This window comes from Cajanus cajan, chromosome 6 (genome assembly GCF_000230855.2).
Source record: "Cajanus cajan strain Asha chromosome 6, NIPB_CcT2T_4, whole genome shotgun sequence".
NCBI lineage: Eukaryota > Viridiplantae > Streptophyta > Magnoliopsida > Fabales > Fabaceae > Cajanus > Cajanus cajan.
Genome location: NC_138522.1, coordinates 46983472 through 46999842, shown reverse-complemented (window position 1 = coordinate 46999842; position 16371 = coordinate 46983472). Strand labels below are relative to the sequence as shown.

The window sequence follows — 16371 nt, the reverse complement described above, 5'->3', positions numbered from 1 at the left end:
CAAAAAAGGATGATCCATAAACCATAACATAAAGGTACATGCACAGAACTAACCCTTCAACAAGAACTCCAAAAGCCTATGGTTCATAGCTATATATATATATATGAGAATGTGAGGTAAGGGGAAGTTGCCACGTGGTAATGGCAGAATTTCATACTCTTGAAGATCATATGGTCGTCCATCCGGTGGTAGGCTTATTATCACAGCCCAAAACCCTATATTTGGGCTTTCATCGGAAAGCTATTGAACAAGGCCAATGTGATGAAAAAAAGCCCATGAAATTCACACCCACGTCTTTCAACTTTGCACCTCCTACATCCTACGTCCTACTTTTATTTATTTTGATAAAATACACATGATGGAAAGTATTTTATATTATATATACTAATGTAAAAAAAATATTCCGTACCTTTGTGTATTTTCTTTAACAAAAATAAATAAAATGAATTATAAAGAGAATTGAAATTAAATATGAGGGAAATGTTAACAATTAGAGACTGTGAATGGATTTAGATAATTATTTAGAGAACGTGAGAAATTTGAAAAGAAAATTACTAAAAAGTTGAGAAGAAAGAGAATAAAAAAGTTATGAAAAATAACAAATGTTTTGGAAGTTACAAGAGCGTAATAGTCAAAAAAGAAGGGTACACCAAAAAAGTCACAAGTCTTTATTAATAATAGTTTTATATTTAATAAAACTAGGTTACGTTGTGTAGTTTTTTCATTTATTTGTGCATAACGTTTTTTATTGAATAATTTAATGAATTTATATTAGTGAGTTAACTCATTAAATAAAATGTTAATCAATTTATTTAATTTTGGTGTTTCATTTTTATTATTTAATTAACAATAAATTTATCAATTTTTTAATAAGAAAATATTATATTAATAGATATGAAGCACAAATCATACCATAAATACATATATAAAAAAAACTGACAGTTTTTCTACCTGTTACTACCCTCAAATGCAAAAGCAAAAAATTCTACCAGTTAAAATCCTAAAATATAGTTGGATATGCAAGAAAATTTATCCGATTAATTTACATTGTATAAACTTATACTAAGTTTAGATTAAACCCTTACTCTCAAGTTTATTAGTTGAAACTCCTTACTCTCAAGTTTATTAGTTGAAACTCATCAAATTTAGCGCTTAATAGTTGTGTAAGTATCCTCCAAAATCCTACATCGGGTAGTTTTGAAGAAGGGAAGTGATAGACTATAACTATAAATAAGGAGTGATAGTTTGGATCTACTCACCACAACAACACTAGCCTTTGGGTGTATTGGGGACTTGGATAATTGAGTGTCATGAGAGGGTTTGCAATTTTTCCGTGCAAAAATTGTGTGAGGATTATATGAGTATAATTTAGCTAAAATTAGGAAACAAATTAAAACAAATTAGTTATAAATAAGGAACTAAATATATGCCAATCAGATATTATAATAAATCAGAATATATTATCATATTTTAACACACCAGATAAAGAACCTTGGTGAAAATATTTGCAATTTGATAACGTGATGGAACATGAAGCACTCGAACCTAACTGCGAACAACCTTTTCTCGAACAAAATGTATATCAATTTCAATATGCTTAGTGCGTTGATGCTAAACCGGATTTCCAGCAAGGTATATGGCACTAACATTATCACAATATACCAATGTAGCCTTTTGAATTGGACAATGAAGCTCCAAAAGTAAGTTTCTCAACCAACATGACTTAGAAACCACATTGGCAACCCCTCGATATTCCGCCTCTGCACTAGATCGTGATAAGGTAGGCTGTCGTTTGGCGGACCAAGAGATTAAGTTATCTCCTAGAAAAACACAATAACCAGACATAGATCGTCGTGTATCTGGGCACCCACCCCAATCAGCATCTGTATAAGAAAGAAGGGTGGATGTAGAAGATGGATATAGATGAAGACCAAAATTCATAGTACCTTGAAGGTAACGCAAAATGCATTTGAGAGGGTGCATGTGCTCCTCCCTTGGGTCATGCATGAATAAACATACTTGTTGCATGACATATGTAATGTCGGTCTTGTGAATGTAAAGGTATCTAAAACTTAGGTTCTTTTCTTTTAGAATATATTTTTTCTCTCTTCTTGCAAAGGCCCTCGTTGCCACCTCCGGTCGCCGCTGCCGGCTGCTGCCTCCGGTCGTCGCACCGTCGACCGTTGCCTTAGGTTGCTACCTCCAACCGCAATCTCCAGTCGTCGTGCCGCCGGTTGCCGCGCCACCGACCGCCACCTCGAGTCGTCGCACCGCTGCCTCCGGTTGTCGCACTGTCGACCGCGACCTCCGGTCGTTGCGTCGCCGACCGCCGCCTCTGGTCGCTGCCTCCGACAGCCACTCCAGTGACCAGTTAATATATGTGTTCACAAAATCGCTTAAAGGGCCATGATACCGTGGTCCTTTGTTTGAGGGGAGGATTATTGGAATGCAAGCAAAGTCCCATATCGTTCAAACAAGAAGATGAACATAGGTTTATACAGAGTATAATTTGGCTAAAATTGAAAAACAAATTAGCTATAAATAAAGAACTAAATATATGCCTAACAAATATTATAATAAATCAGAATATATTATCATATATTCTAACAGAAACAAACTGAGAATTTTGAAAGAAATTGCCTTCATTTCAACCCTCACAATAGATTGAAACAGACATTTCAATGATTTCATAATTGATAAGGATCACAAACAAGACAGCCAGGCCACAATTTCATTGTTCCTATGCTTGTCTCAGCTGCTAAAGTATCTGCCTCATCTATTGTTATTTTACTGATAACCCTTTCCAAATTTCAAAAGAAAGGGAAAATGTTACAATTTTTGTATGTCATAGAAAAAAGTTTCCAATTAATGAAGTCCTGCAAATTGATACAAAGGCAGACCACTGGTTAAGCTTAAAAAAACAAAAGGAGGAAACAGAAAGTATCTTGAAGAGTGCTTATATTAGATGAATTATTTTCACATATTCTGTAAACTGGTACAGTTGTTGGAACAATTTTTAGTTTAACATGTTAGACTAAATGGCAAGATTACAATACATAACTGCAGAATATTGAAAGGGAATGAATCTCCTACTGCCAAATACACATGAAAACTAAAACTCAAATGTCATTAATAGAAAAAAAATGTTCAAAACAATGGTACCATTTTGAGTTGAAGTCTTACAGCAGCAGTTTATATCTCAAAAATTAGAATAATAAAAATATTAAAATATAAAAACATCAAAATAATACATTAACTATAACACATTGAAATTACTTTGGAATATAACATTGTAACTAATTCGGCAAGACTACCTAAATCCCTACTATAGACATATAACAAAAAATTCAGTGAACATAAAACATTAAAACTGACTTGGGTGGGATGTGCCAAGCCCCTGCTGAAGTGTAAGACAAGGACGACACATGAGGAACCGGTAGCAAGCTACTGGAAAGGATCCTCACCCTAAAAAAATAAATTTAATATCATGTGAGTCAATGACTCACGTATCAGATATTAAACTGATAAGAACAGATACTACACTTGATCTTAGCCAAAAGGCCGAGAAAGGTATGATTTGTAATGATGCAGATGATAATCTTTTATTGTTGGCTTTTGCAAATGTGTGCTTGGTGTTTATCTGGTGTGGGACATAATAAAGATGAGACAAATATAGCTGATTTACTAACTTATTTAGGAGTCTAAGACTACACTTGTTGGAATCTGAGACTCTGAGAGCTTGCCTTCAACTTAGTATTAAATGCACTCATTAATCCAAAGGAACAGTAAATAAGAGGCACCTTTGAAAACAATACAGATCATGCATGGCTTGTCGTTGGCTATGGCTATGGCTATGAGAATGCATCAATGGAAGTTAGTATTACAACAGTGAGAAGTTAAACTATCTTATAACTTATTGAATATGCCAAAACTAGTAGCTGCAGGTAGACGTAAAACTTAACCGACCAGCATTATGCAGAATGGTATAAACCACTAACAAAGCATAAACATGATTGAATCAGAAAGAACCAATTCACCATTTGTATCTGTACAAGGTAGACATCAAATTGAGAAGTTACGGAATAGGTATTATAACTGAAATATGTAGGTTGATTTTTTTCCTTATGATTGAAATTTAAATCTACGATTTTGTTGACATTCATTTCTTATGATAGATCCTGTGAGGCTATAACTATAACTCGTGGCAGAGTTTTACCATTTATATCTCAAATTTCATCTTTAATCTTGAAAAATTATGAACCCCATATAACAGACCTCGATACAAAAGCTGCAATACTTACTTACTAACTCTTACTTAGAGTTCCACGTTGGGAAAAGTTATAAAATGACAAATGTTTTTATTACTAAACTCAGAATATTTGAGTAGTATATGTTCAATAGGTTAGTACTCAGAATATTTAAGACACATTGTATAAATTAGTAAGAAAAATATTCTGATGTTATTTATATAAAACTGCAAAGGAATTCTAAAAAATCAATCAACCTACTACGGACCAACGCACAATAATTAAGTAATGAAATGGGTATCAAATTATCCATTCATGAACCTGCTGTTGCTCTACAAGGCATGCTAACGAGGGGGAAAAAGCCTTTAACCAAGAAGGATGGTGAGTGGTGAGTTTCCTTCTTGGAAACAGTCAAAAGAAACCGTTCAACAAAATGTGCTTTCTTTCGCTTGGGTTTTGACCAGAGAAGACCAGGGGGAGTTGCCACGACCAAAGGGTAACGACAATACTGAAGAAAACACCTTAGAAGCAACAATCTAGATATTGAGTATCGCATGCATTAGCTTTAGTCAGGCCAATTTTGTCAGAGAATGATCGATGCCTACACGAGTTAAAAAACATGTCAGAAGTGAGTGAATATAGTCCCACATCGAAAGTGCAAAAGAAATTACAAGCATTTATATAAGTGGACACCAGATATCTGGTCACGACCTTACTTGAACAGGATCTGTTCTATAGGCTCGTACCTCTGTATCCTTGAGATCAAAGGAGACAGGAACCTAAGTCTGGTGAATGAACCATGACCGTGAGATCAGAGCGTGATTAACGGCATGATGAGTTCCTCTTTGGAGGGGCGTCATCTATTTCTGTAGAGGATCGTTCTTGGACAGTGACTGTCTGAGATGGTCTCACGGTTGTCTGACAGACCCAAAATCCTTTTTTTTTTTTTCCATCGTTCCACATTTAGAACAGAATCCAAAACGAAATTAAAAAAACGTGAGTACAGTGATGTGAATGAATGGGACTTATTACGTCATCAAAGTGGATTGGCACTTACCACATTTACATACAAGATCCCTATGGAAGCTTGTTTGTGTTTTATGGTGAATACTTGAGATAGTTGAGAGAAGAATGAGCTTCCAGAGAAAAGTAGTTAAGCGAGAGTTTGACCTTAATAAGAATTTTGAGGTTTGGGGAGATGATACGTTCCAGGGTAAAATGGAATTTAAAATTGTTCAATAGGAAACGTGGCATGATTTGTCAGTCAAGCTTCAAGGTGCCCTTGTGTTATAAGGTACAAGTCATTTACTTCAGGATCCAACCCTAAAGTTAACTCCAAAAATGCCCTTATTTGTTTTTTGATTTTTCTTTTAAAAAATAATCACTTTATTTTAAAAACTTAAAATTATAATATAAATCTGAAATAAATAAGCAAAGATTAAATTATCCATTAAGTCTTTATATTTTGCTTGAATATGTTTTTAACTTTAGAAAATTTTATTTATGACTCCCCAAATTTAAAGTTACTTTTTTAGTCATGGTAAATTCACAAAAAACTCCTTTTTATTCTTCAAGACCATTTGCTACATTAACGACATAGAGACAAATTACGTGAACCGTGAAGTATATGGTTTAGGGTGAACCGTGAAGTATATGCTAGATTTGATGGGTAACTTCACTAACAAGAACATGTGAATTTTGAGAAACTCAGAAATAAGTAAATTTTATATGATAATTGGGTTAGAATTGAACGACTTTTTTCCAATTATATGGACTAAAATGTAATACTAGGCTCTATGAATCTTCACAGCACAACACTTTTACCGTTATTTAATAACTTGTATGACCCAATATTATAGCAGGAGGATAACAACAATTGCTTCAACAAACTTGCAAGAAGCATGAATTTTGCAAACACTTCAAATTTCCACCCTCGAAGCTCCAAAGATAGGATAACAAAGCTCTCAAATTCTCAACACACTAACACCACGATAATCCGATTTATTAAGGTTAAATATTTATAAATAAAAAACCCTAAATTATAAAGGCCCAGTTCTGAGTGCATTGTCTAGATCAGCAATGAGATCATTGACATCCTTAAATATTTATAAATAAAAAACCCTAAATTATAAAGGCCCAGTTCTGAGTGCATTGTCTAGATCAGCAATGAGATCATTGACATCCTCAATTCCGACAGATATACGCACAAGATCTTCAGTTAAACCTCTGGCCTCACGAACTGTGGTAGGTATGCTTGCATGTGACATAAAGCAAGGCAAGCTGATTAAGGACTTCACACTCCCTGCCAAAAACAAAATTAACAAGCTCAACGTCTCCATACAATTTTTCACAAGCACACATCAAAAGGCCTATTTAGACAAATGTTAAAACTTAATACAATTTGTATTGTCAATAAAGAACTCATATTCAGAAGAACTTATCAAGTATAATTGTTATTCTATTAATAACAGTTGACAACTTTTTTACTAGAGCATTGCATTTGCATGGAAGAATTATTACCAAAGCTGACGGTTATGCTGAAGTATTTGGTAGTTTCAACAATATGCCTTGAAAGTGCCAGTGAACCTGTCAAGAAGCTAAGCACAGATCCAGCACCCTTTGCCTGCAAAGAGACCATATGAATATATCATCATCAATAGTGGCAACGTACGAGCAACAATCTTATATTTCAATTTATATCATACCTGAGAATAGTGTAAATCACGACCAGGATGACTGGGTAAACCAGCATAATTCACTTTCTTCACTCGAGGATGGGACGCAAGGAACTCAGCAATCTTTTGTGCATTATCCTGCGCAAGATTTTCATTCAAATTGACAATTATAAAAAAGCAAATGGTCACCATAAAAGATACAGACGTCCCAATTAGATCTGAAACCCAAAAATAAAATATCACATATTCTGCACAAATCAGATTTTGGGACCATTAAAAATTTACATCCAGTCTCCAAAACAATTTAACCTTCTGGACAATAGGAACAAAACTTTCTTAGATCTATAGTTTTAAGACAAATTATCCAATTTTGAACTCTGAAAGCAGAATCAGGGAAACTAAGATAATTTAACAGATAAATGAGAGAAGTAAGGGGTCAAAGAGGATGCAAGACGTTGGACAGTTGATCAAAATTATGCTTAGTCCATGCATGTCTTCATTATAAAACTATCCAAGCATATAATTAATTATATTGTAAGTATATTGAAGGGTTGACTTTCAATACGAAATATTGTTAAATGCAACAATGGATCTAGAATAGGCTTTGATACCAAGTTAGAAGAGAAAAAACTGTATACCAATTGTGTTTTGTACATTCACTAATCTCCCTTTTTACAAGGAAAATATTATGCCTAAAAAGGAAATATGGAAATTGTTAAGAAATGTGAATTAAGAATCTAATTCAACTTTACAAAATCGACTTATAAAGTAATAATTACTCTCCACTTATATATGCTATCATGATCATACCATTAGTTGATGTATGATCTCCAATAGAAATAATAGTAAAAGGGAAACCAAATTCTCATGATACTCACATATTTTGGACCTCCAAAAAATATCTTTGATATTTAGTATTTACAACACTAATCATTAAAAATTATTTAACTATTGTCAAAAATAATGTTGAGACAAACAATACATGGCCCCAATAATATTATATAGATAGCAGAAGCACTTCACACTTAAAAGATGGTTTTAAGTAGCACCTGTTGCTTTTCAACTCGCAGGGCCATTGTCTTGATTCCTCGCAAACAAAGCCAACAGTCAAATGGAGCTAAACCTGAACCCTCTGCATTTTGCAAGAAATACAATTCCTTTCCCAACCTTAACATTGACAAAAGAAAGTAACCATCCGGGAGGGAATGCAAAGTGAGTACTGAGTACTGATCCACAGTAATTTAAAAGAATAAATATAAAAATAAAGACTCCATTAGGAGTAAAATTGCAAGTAGTTTAAGAAAGAATAATATCTTTAACTCAACTATAGCTTAAATAAAGCTTATAAAAGACTTAAAAAGGAATGAAAGAAATAGTGATGAGTATCATTAAATAATTTTGAGAGAGCTCAAGCACATAGAATTTAACAAAGCAAAGGGATTACTTCCTTCTCCCTTTGATTTGCAATAAGGATTTCTCTAATTAAAAAATTCAAATCATAATATAACCTTTGAGTTAAAATCAAGTTAATGGAATTTTTCACAAAATATCTTACAAAAACAATTTATTCAAACAATTCAAATATGCATCAGTCAATCTTGTAGAAGGGCTTATCAAAATTTACGGATTCATTTAATATATTAACAGACAAAAGCATCTATTCATAAAATATAAATAAAAAGATGCTGTTCAATTAAATTGAAATCACAGCATCACTGTAAATGAAATATTGACTGACAAGTTCAAATGACAACAACAACAACAAATTCATATTTTTAATATCTGAAAAATTGGGAAAAAACATTAAAACAGCAACTACCTTTCACTCTTCACAGCAAGCACACCAGCCATAATGTCACTATGACCAGCAATAAATTTTGTAGCTGAGTGCATGACAATATCTGAAGCAAAATGGTTCTAGTCAGAGTATACTTTGGGTAGAATTAGGCATGTTTAGATGTTCTTAATAATTTCCTCTATACATTAAAATATAGTAGAGATAAAATGGTGTATACATTGCAGTGAAAATATTTCATCATACCCTTCACAAATATTTCTACTCAAATGAAAATGGTGTATACATTGCAGTGAAAATATAATGCTAAGCAACCAATCAAAATGATATGTAATTTCCCATTTGTATAATTTGATATGAGACTTAAATGCACAAAAATCAGTACCAATGATGAAGTATATTGCATTTTTTGTCACTGAGGAATTGGAAATGATTCTCAATATTTCACCCCTCAAAATCTACCTTCAATTTTTCACTGTTAGCAAGCAAGTTTTAGTTTTAAAAGTAAGTAAATCTATTTATATACTCGTTAGCTTACAAAAACTTATACCTGCTCCAAGTTCCAGTGGCCGGGACAATACAGGTGACATTATACTATTGTCAACTAACACAAGAGCACCATGTGAATGAGCCATCTCTGCTATTTTCTGGACATGAATTGAGAAAGGAGGAAAAAAATTATATTATTGAGAGTAGAACTGTTTAACAATATTTCATATCAAAAGTTAATATCATAGATTATAAGATGAGGATTTGAATTTTGAGATATGTTCTGTATTAGATATCGGAAAATAACTAAGTGACAATACAATGACAAGGTAGTAAAGTAAATAGTAATTCAGGAATGAAAATTCCTATAAACTTATGATGAACATATGTCTAATAAAACTGAAATTGGAAGTGATTGTCAAGGGAGAAAAATTGATTTATAATTAATAAGTAAAAAAATACATTCATCCCCTTCATTAGAGTCAGAAAATTACTATTTGCAAGTCTGCTAGTTTCACCATTACAGTGACATCTTATCTAGGTAGAAAAAAAAATTATGGAAAAAATACTTATTGCTGGTAGTCATAATTAGAAATACAACATGATAGAAATTAAAGTCGGGGTATGATTTAGGGATTACTCATAATTGTAAGTTTGTAACGCTCCAAAGTCCAAACATAAAGGAAAAAAAATCATGTTTCCTGAAGTAACAATATATCATTTTCTTTTCATATTTTCAAATGAAAAAGTGGCGGAGGGGGGATCATTGTGAGATGCTTCATTATTGAATGCATAAATTCCAAAGCATTTCCTGAATACTAAGACATAAATATCCCTTGCACAAGGCATTTCAAATTTAGATACCAATGACAGAAATTCCCTCAGTTTCTTGGGCATGACACAGTGAGGAAAAGATGATGGACAACAACCATAGAAAAACTTGACCAATAACATTAACACTCTGAAAGACAAAGCTACAAAATACAACACCTTACTCGAATATCAGAAATTTGTAGTCGAGGATTGGTTGGACTCTCAAGCCACACAAGCTTAGTCCTGGGTCCAATGGAAGATGCAACCTCATTTAGATAACTTGTATTTACCCTTCTGCACAAACAAGAATTGAAGTCTGATCAGTCAGTTGATCACTAATAGATTTAATCTCCACAGAACCAACAAAGTTGGCTGATTTGTTTGTATAATTAACTACTCATTATATAGTAAATAAATATACACAACTAACAAATCAGACTAACTTCACCACAACTCCAGTCCTTGGAATTACTTGAGACAGCAACCTATCTGAGCCACCATATATATCATCTCCGGCAACAATTTCCTCACCTATATGAACATTGTCAGGAGTAAATAACAAGAAACTATCATGTTTTATCTAAAAGAAAAAAGAAAGGCTATCCTGTCAGATTACATTGCTTGCAGCCCCACAGATTGAGTAACTTTTCTCTGTTCTAGTTTTGTTATGAATCCCACAGGAACAATCAAGGGAAAATTTTAAGAGTAATGAGACTACACTGACATAAGCTCCATAATAGCTAAAAAATAATGTTACAGTATGCCACATTGTGCACTGGTTTCATACTTCTGTAGTAAAATTATAATCTAACCACAAGTATTTAATAAAAATAACCTTAGACCTCATAGGTACTTAGTAAGTCTAAACTGAAATAACTAATAATGAAGAAGGATAATATTTTATCACACTGAAGAAAGAAAAAGTACCAGTTCCAACAAGATGAGCAACAGCAGTCAAAGCAGCCATTCCACTGGTGAAGCACAGGGCTCTATCTGCTTTATCAAGTTTTGCCAGTAAACTGAGAACATAAAATGTACAAATTAAAAGAGGATGTACAAAGAAGCATAATATTATATGAAACATCTACAGTTGCAGTACAAAACACAAACTAACAGGTCACATCATGATCAAACCTTTCTAAAGCATCTCGGGTAGGATTTCCACTTCTAGTATAGTCATATGGACCATTTTCTACCGCAGAAGGCTGCATGAAAAAGAGTATAAGACATAGAGAAATTAACAAAGAAAGATATTCAACAGGGATGCTAAATAACGAAACACTCGTGAGTTCATCACACACTGATCCAAGATACCAAGGTAATGCAAATGAAAAATCCGGCTATGGGGACTTCTACCACATAATAATATACAAAATCAAAGCTTCACCTGCTTAAAAGTGGCCGTTTGGTAGAGTGGGGGACTAATTGCTCCAAAAGGATCAAACTTATTCTCGAAATTCATCACAATTGTTGAAATACTAGGCTCCCCTAAATCCTCTTCTGCAAACAGAAAGAATTAGCATTACACACAGAACATAAACCCTATATATCTGGTGTCAGCCAAGGAAACACAGCACATACCATTTAAGCACCCAGATACATCATTCACCAAAGATGATGAAGATGATGACTCCACATTCATCTCTCTATTATCAACCAAGCAATTCAGCTTGAACCCCTCAACACACAACACTCTCTTAGCACTCAAATTCTCTGACTTGTTAAACCCCAGGCACTCCCACCTGGTTGCAGCAGTTGTGCTCTAAAAAGTAAAAACACACGATGCCAAGGAGAGAATGAGAAGCATTATACAAATGAAAACAGGTTATCATGATTAGGTGAAAAATATGATTTTGAAGCATGTTTTGAACTCCTGAAGCAAAAGGGGTCCTGAAATCAAGCTTCCCAACATCATGGAGGGAGAGTTCACACTTCTCATACCTACAAGATTGCATTTTTTTTTTTAATTTATGTTGCTTTTGCATTTTACCCCTTTTTTGTTTCGAATTGTAGAAAAAGTGTATTTTCTTGTACTCTCTGGGCAACGAAATGCATTGCTAATAATATACAGCAAATGGAGAGCATAAAAAAAGGAAGAGGTAAAGGGTTTTTACCTGAGCGTAACGATCAAGGACGAGGGAGTGAAGGAAAGGCTTGAGAGAAATTAAAGAAGAAAACATTATTGAAATTGATGTGTTTGGAACTGTGCTATGCTTGTGTTAGTGTTCGATTGCTCAACTTCAATGCTCTCTTTGCATTTGGTCGCCATTTCGGCGTGGGGGACTTCTAAGAATTTATATTTTTTTTTGGTGAAAAAAATCATTTGTTGCTATGAAAATCGATGGATGTTGATTGGTTGTCCATTAAGGGTGCCAACAGAATCTTGTAAGGGCGGGTAATAGTAAACTCATTCTTGTTTTGTGGGATAAAAATTAGTTTTATACCTATTCCATATCTGTACATATATTTATTAAGCGGGTATCGATAAATTTCTTGAATATCCAAGAATATTCATGGATATTTATAGATATTTATAATTTTTTTTAAGAAATTAAAAAAATTATATTAGAAATGATTTTAAGTTTATATTTAATGTCATTGAAATATTAAAAATAAAAATTTAATGTTAATTTTGAACTTGTATTTAACGTTAATTTTGTTGAAATAATAATAAAAATGTAAGATAATCAATAACTTAAAATACATCAATCTCACAAGTGAAAGTCTCATATCAGAAAGTTACAATAATTCAATCTCATAATTCTAAACGAAAGTAAACAACTTAAAATACATAAATCTTATTGTGATAACTAATGTGTGGGTTGTGCGGCTATGGAAAGAAAATAAGATGAGAGAGTGTAGTTTTAGGATTATGTGGTACAAGGATAATTAGGATATTTAAAAAATATTATTAAACAGGTACCCCAGGTATGGATATCATCATACCCACCCCCGCCCCCGCCCCGTTTATAAATGGGTAAAAATTTATCCATTTCCATTATTCACGGGTACCCAATTAGCCTATCCATTTATTATTCGTAGCGGATTTTACTCATAAATACTCGCGGGTTCGGGTATTTTTGTCATCCCTATTATCCATATCTATAGTATATATTATTATTATTACGAATGTTTTTTTTTTTTTACTGTGTGTTTGGTAAAATTATTAAATAAATATAAGAAAGCTTATGAACTACTCTTATAAAATATGAACTAGTTAATTAAAGGGTAATTATATTTTAAATTTTTTAATTTATTTTTAAGATTTAATTTAGTTTCATTACTTTAAAATGTTTTCCCACCTTAAGCAAGGTCAGGGGTTCGAATCCTGCCTTATGTATGCAGCTGCGTTAAATTTTGGGGCCAGCTATCCCACCCTTTGAGGTGCCTCCAACGTAGCGAGGAGATTAGTCACTGCTGTCGGCGGTGGATACTCCAGGAACGAACCTAAAAAAAAATGTTTAATTTGATTCTTTAATTTTTTTAAAAATGTTCATTGTTATCTTTTCGTCTAAATTTGATACTAACATTAAAAATAGTGGGATCAAATCGAACATTTTAAATAATTCAATGTGATCATCTAATTTTCAAATGATATTTCATGATACTCTTCCATTTTATTTTATTTTTAGGCAAAGAAAAAATATATCAAAAAGGAGTACAAAGGGGTACTCTAACCCATAATATAAAAAATTAACTTCAAAAATCTTAGACATAGATATATGAAACTAACAAAAATACAAACTACCAAGTGAATACAATCAAGTGCTTGGACATCTGTTGCTAGACATTAGTAACTCTCGAAACCAAGTAGTGAGCTCAATGACAGTAGCATCTCAAACGATAGATTATGACAGCATCGAATACCATCAACAGATTGATCTTCAAACGACAATTATAAGAAACAGTAGTCAACACTTAGAAAGTAAGACAGGAAGAACCATATCAGGAGAAATATAAGCAAGAAAATGGGTTATTAGACCAAAGAGCAAAAAGGTATTGAAAAGCTAAATTTTTAGCCGTTAACCAATTCCAAGATCTCAACTTAATTAAATCCACCACATCCTCAAGATCCATAATTTTTTGAGAGAAAAATGCCTCATTCCTTGCAAGCCAAATTGACCATAATGTTACCAACCAAATAGAAGACCATCGCACCCGATTAACAACATTACAATTTGGGACTCCCACAAATTGCTCGAAATTAGCCAAACTAGTATTATTCTGAACAGAGGAGAATCCAAACCATTGAAGACAAGACATCCATATTTTAAAAGCATAGAAATATTCAAAAAAGAGATGGGATGAGGTTTCCTCACATAGACCACACCAAACACAAGATGCTACATTAGAAGGTAGAACCTTTCATTTAATTAGGTTCTGTTTTGTTGGAATTCTGTCTAGAATAACCCTCCATCCTAAACCTTGGGAGTATCAAATTGGACCACAAATATCTATACATAGGAAAATTGGCATATATAGACTGGTTTATTATAACTTGATAGGTAGATTTGACAGAATAAGATCCTCCTGAATCATGTTTCCACCTCCAACCATCAAATTTTTCTTCAAATAACTTTACGCTTTGTAATTCCAAATACGAGAGTTGCAATTGATCTTCCTCCCACTGAAAGAGATCCCTTCTCCAACACCAAATTAAAATTTGGATGGAAAAATAAAATATTTTTTTTAAATCTAACCAAATTAAATTATTTAAAAATGAGGAGGGTTCAAACGACACCGGTATAACTTTTATTAAGTGTTACACCGCTCAATAACTTTATATTAAATGTGAATTTTGTAAATCCAACCGTTAGATTGAAAATTCATATCACTTAATATGTGTATCAAATTTTGTTAAAATTGAACAACAAGTTGAGAGTAATCAAAGTGTTAATATTTTAATATATTTTGAAATAAATATATTACGTCAATTTTGTTTTATAAGAATGAAGTATTAAATCATATTGGATTAATATAAAATTTTGTATATATGATCTAAGAGTAAAATCCTTTCAATCTAACAGTTAGATTTACAAAATTCACATTTAATATAAAGTTATTGAGCAGTGTAACATTTAGTAAAAGTTACACCGGTATCGTTTGAACCCAACTCTTTAAAAACAGTCAGACTAAATTGAATTTTAAAAATAATTAGATAGATCAATAGTATTTTAACCTTGATTAAATGAAAAGTAGTTGATAAGATTATTTAATAAGTATAAAATAAACAATTTTTTAAAGAGATAAATAAGCATTTGTAAACTAATACTTTAGCATATGTAATGCACATGTTAAATATTTATTATATATAATTAAAATTTATAATAAATTATATACAAATAAATATTATATTTGAATATATAAATCATATTTAAAATTATATAAATAGATACTTTTAAACATATAAATTACATTTTAGATTTATAATAAATAATTTATATTGTAGTATAATATTATTTTTATTTATTAATAATTTATTTTATAAATATTAAAAATTATTTAATAAATAAAAAATATATTAGATAAAAAATTTAAAAAATATCCTAAAAATCCTTTAATCCTAAAAACATTATTGTACAAAATAAAAGTAAAAATCCGTGTATAGAAATTGATTAAAAACAAATTATCGATTCACCTTATCCTTTCCTTTTAAGTTTGTTGATCTTGAAAGTGGGATTTACCTTTTACAATCTTCCAAATTATATGATTAGTATATATATTTGTAGGAGCGAACAAAATGAACCGATAAAAACTACAATAAACCAAAATACAGTTCGCCTAGAGTAAATTGAATGAAATTAATTCAAGTTAACTAAATTGAACTTTTTTTTCTTTATCAAACTAAACTGCACTGCATTAAACTCTAATATAAACTGAACTAGATTGCTATGTGCATTTTGCTGAACTGTTTTTGTACCTTGAATTGAACCGAACAATTTTAAAGTGTTTTCGTACTACACACAACTATTTTTGAACTTTACTAAACTATTTTTTTCTTCATTTGCATGCTCATCGTCAATTTGTCACTTGTTTCTTGGTGGGGTTTCAGTTTTATTGTGTACAAGTAGTTGCAACTAAAATAAGCATAAGAATCAGAAACTATTTCACGCTCAAAGTCTTTATGCAGCAACTCAGGCTTTTCTAATTGACCAAGTTCTCAAACAAAGGTGAGATATATATTATTTTAAACATTTATTTCTAGAGCTACTTCTCCATTGTTTATATAAAAATTTGTACAACTTATATGATATATTGAAATATTAATCGAATGGTAATTCAAGTAATTGGATATCAAATAGGGGATGCGATTCCTATCATGCCAGAACTGTCCATTTGATAGAGTTCAAGA

General features: G+C 32.1%; 1 protein-coding gene and 2 non-coding genes across 3 annotated transcripts; 1 reads left to right on the top strand and 2 right to left on the bottom strand.

Moving 5' to 3' along the window:
- Window positions 1-3379: 3379 nt before the first annotated feature.
- Window positions 3380-3574, bottom strand: LOC114917004 (U2 spliceosomal RNA). The gene has a single exon (XR_003805719.1). It is a non-coding gene; the product is annotated as a U2 spliceosomal RNA (small nuclear RNA).
- Window positions 3575-4953: 1379 nt separating this feature from the next.
- On the top strand, window positions 4954-5175 carry LOC114917007 (small nucleolar RNA U3). Its single transcript, XR_003805722.1, has one exon. It is a non-coding gene; the product is annotated as a small nucleolar RNA U3 (small nucleolar RNA).
- A 952-nt stretch (window positions 5176-6127) lies between these two features.
- Window positions 6128-12311, bottom strand: CBL (cystathionine beta-lyase). Its single transcript, XM_083077253.1, has 13 exons — window positions 12134-12311; window positions 11601-11781; window positions 11407-11519; window positions 11154-11224; window positions 10947-11038; window positions 10463-10550; window positions 10202-10313; window positions 9268-9364; window positions 8742-8823; window positions 7972-8089; window positions 6953-7060; window positions 6768-6870; window positions 6128-6549 (listed from the first exon to the last, which is right to left on the bottom strand). The coding sequence occupies exons 1-13, from the start codon at window positions 12197-12199 to the stop codon at window positions 6374-6376; spliced, it is 1407 nt and encodes a 468-aa protein (XP_082933379.1). The 5' UTR covers window positions 12200-12311; the 3' UTR covers window positions 6128-6373.
- Between the last annotated feature and the right edge of the window lie 4060 nt (window positions 12312-16371).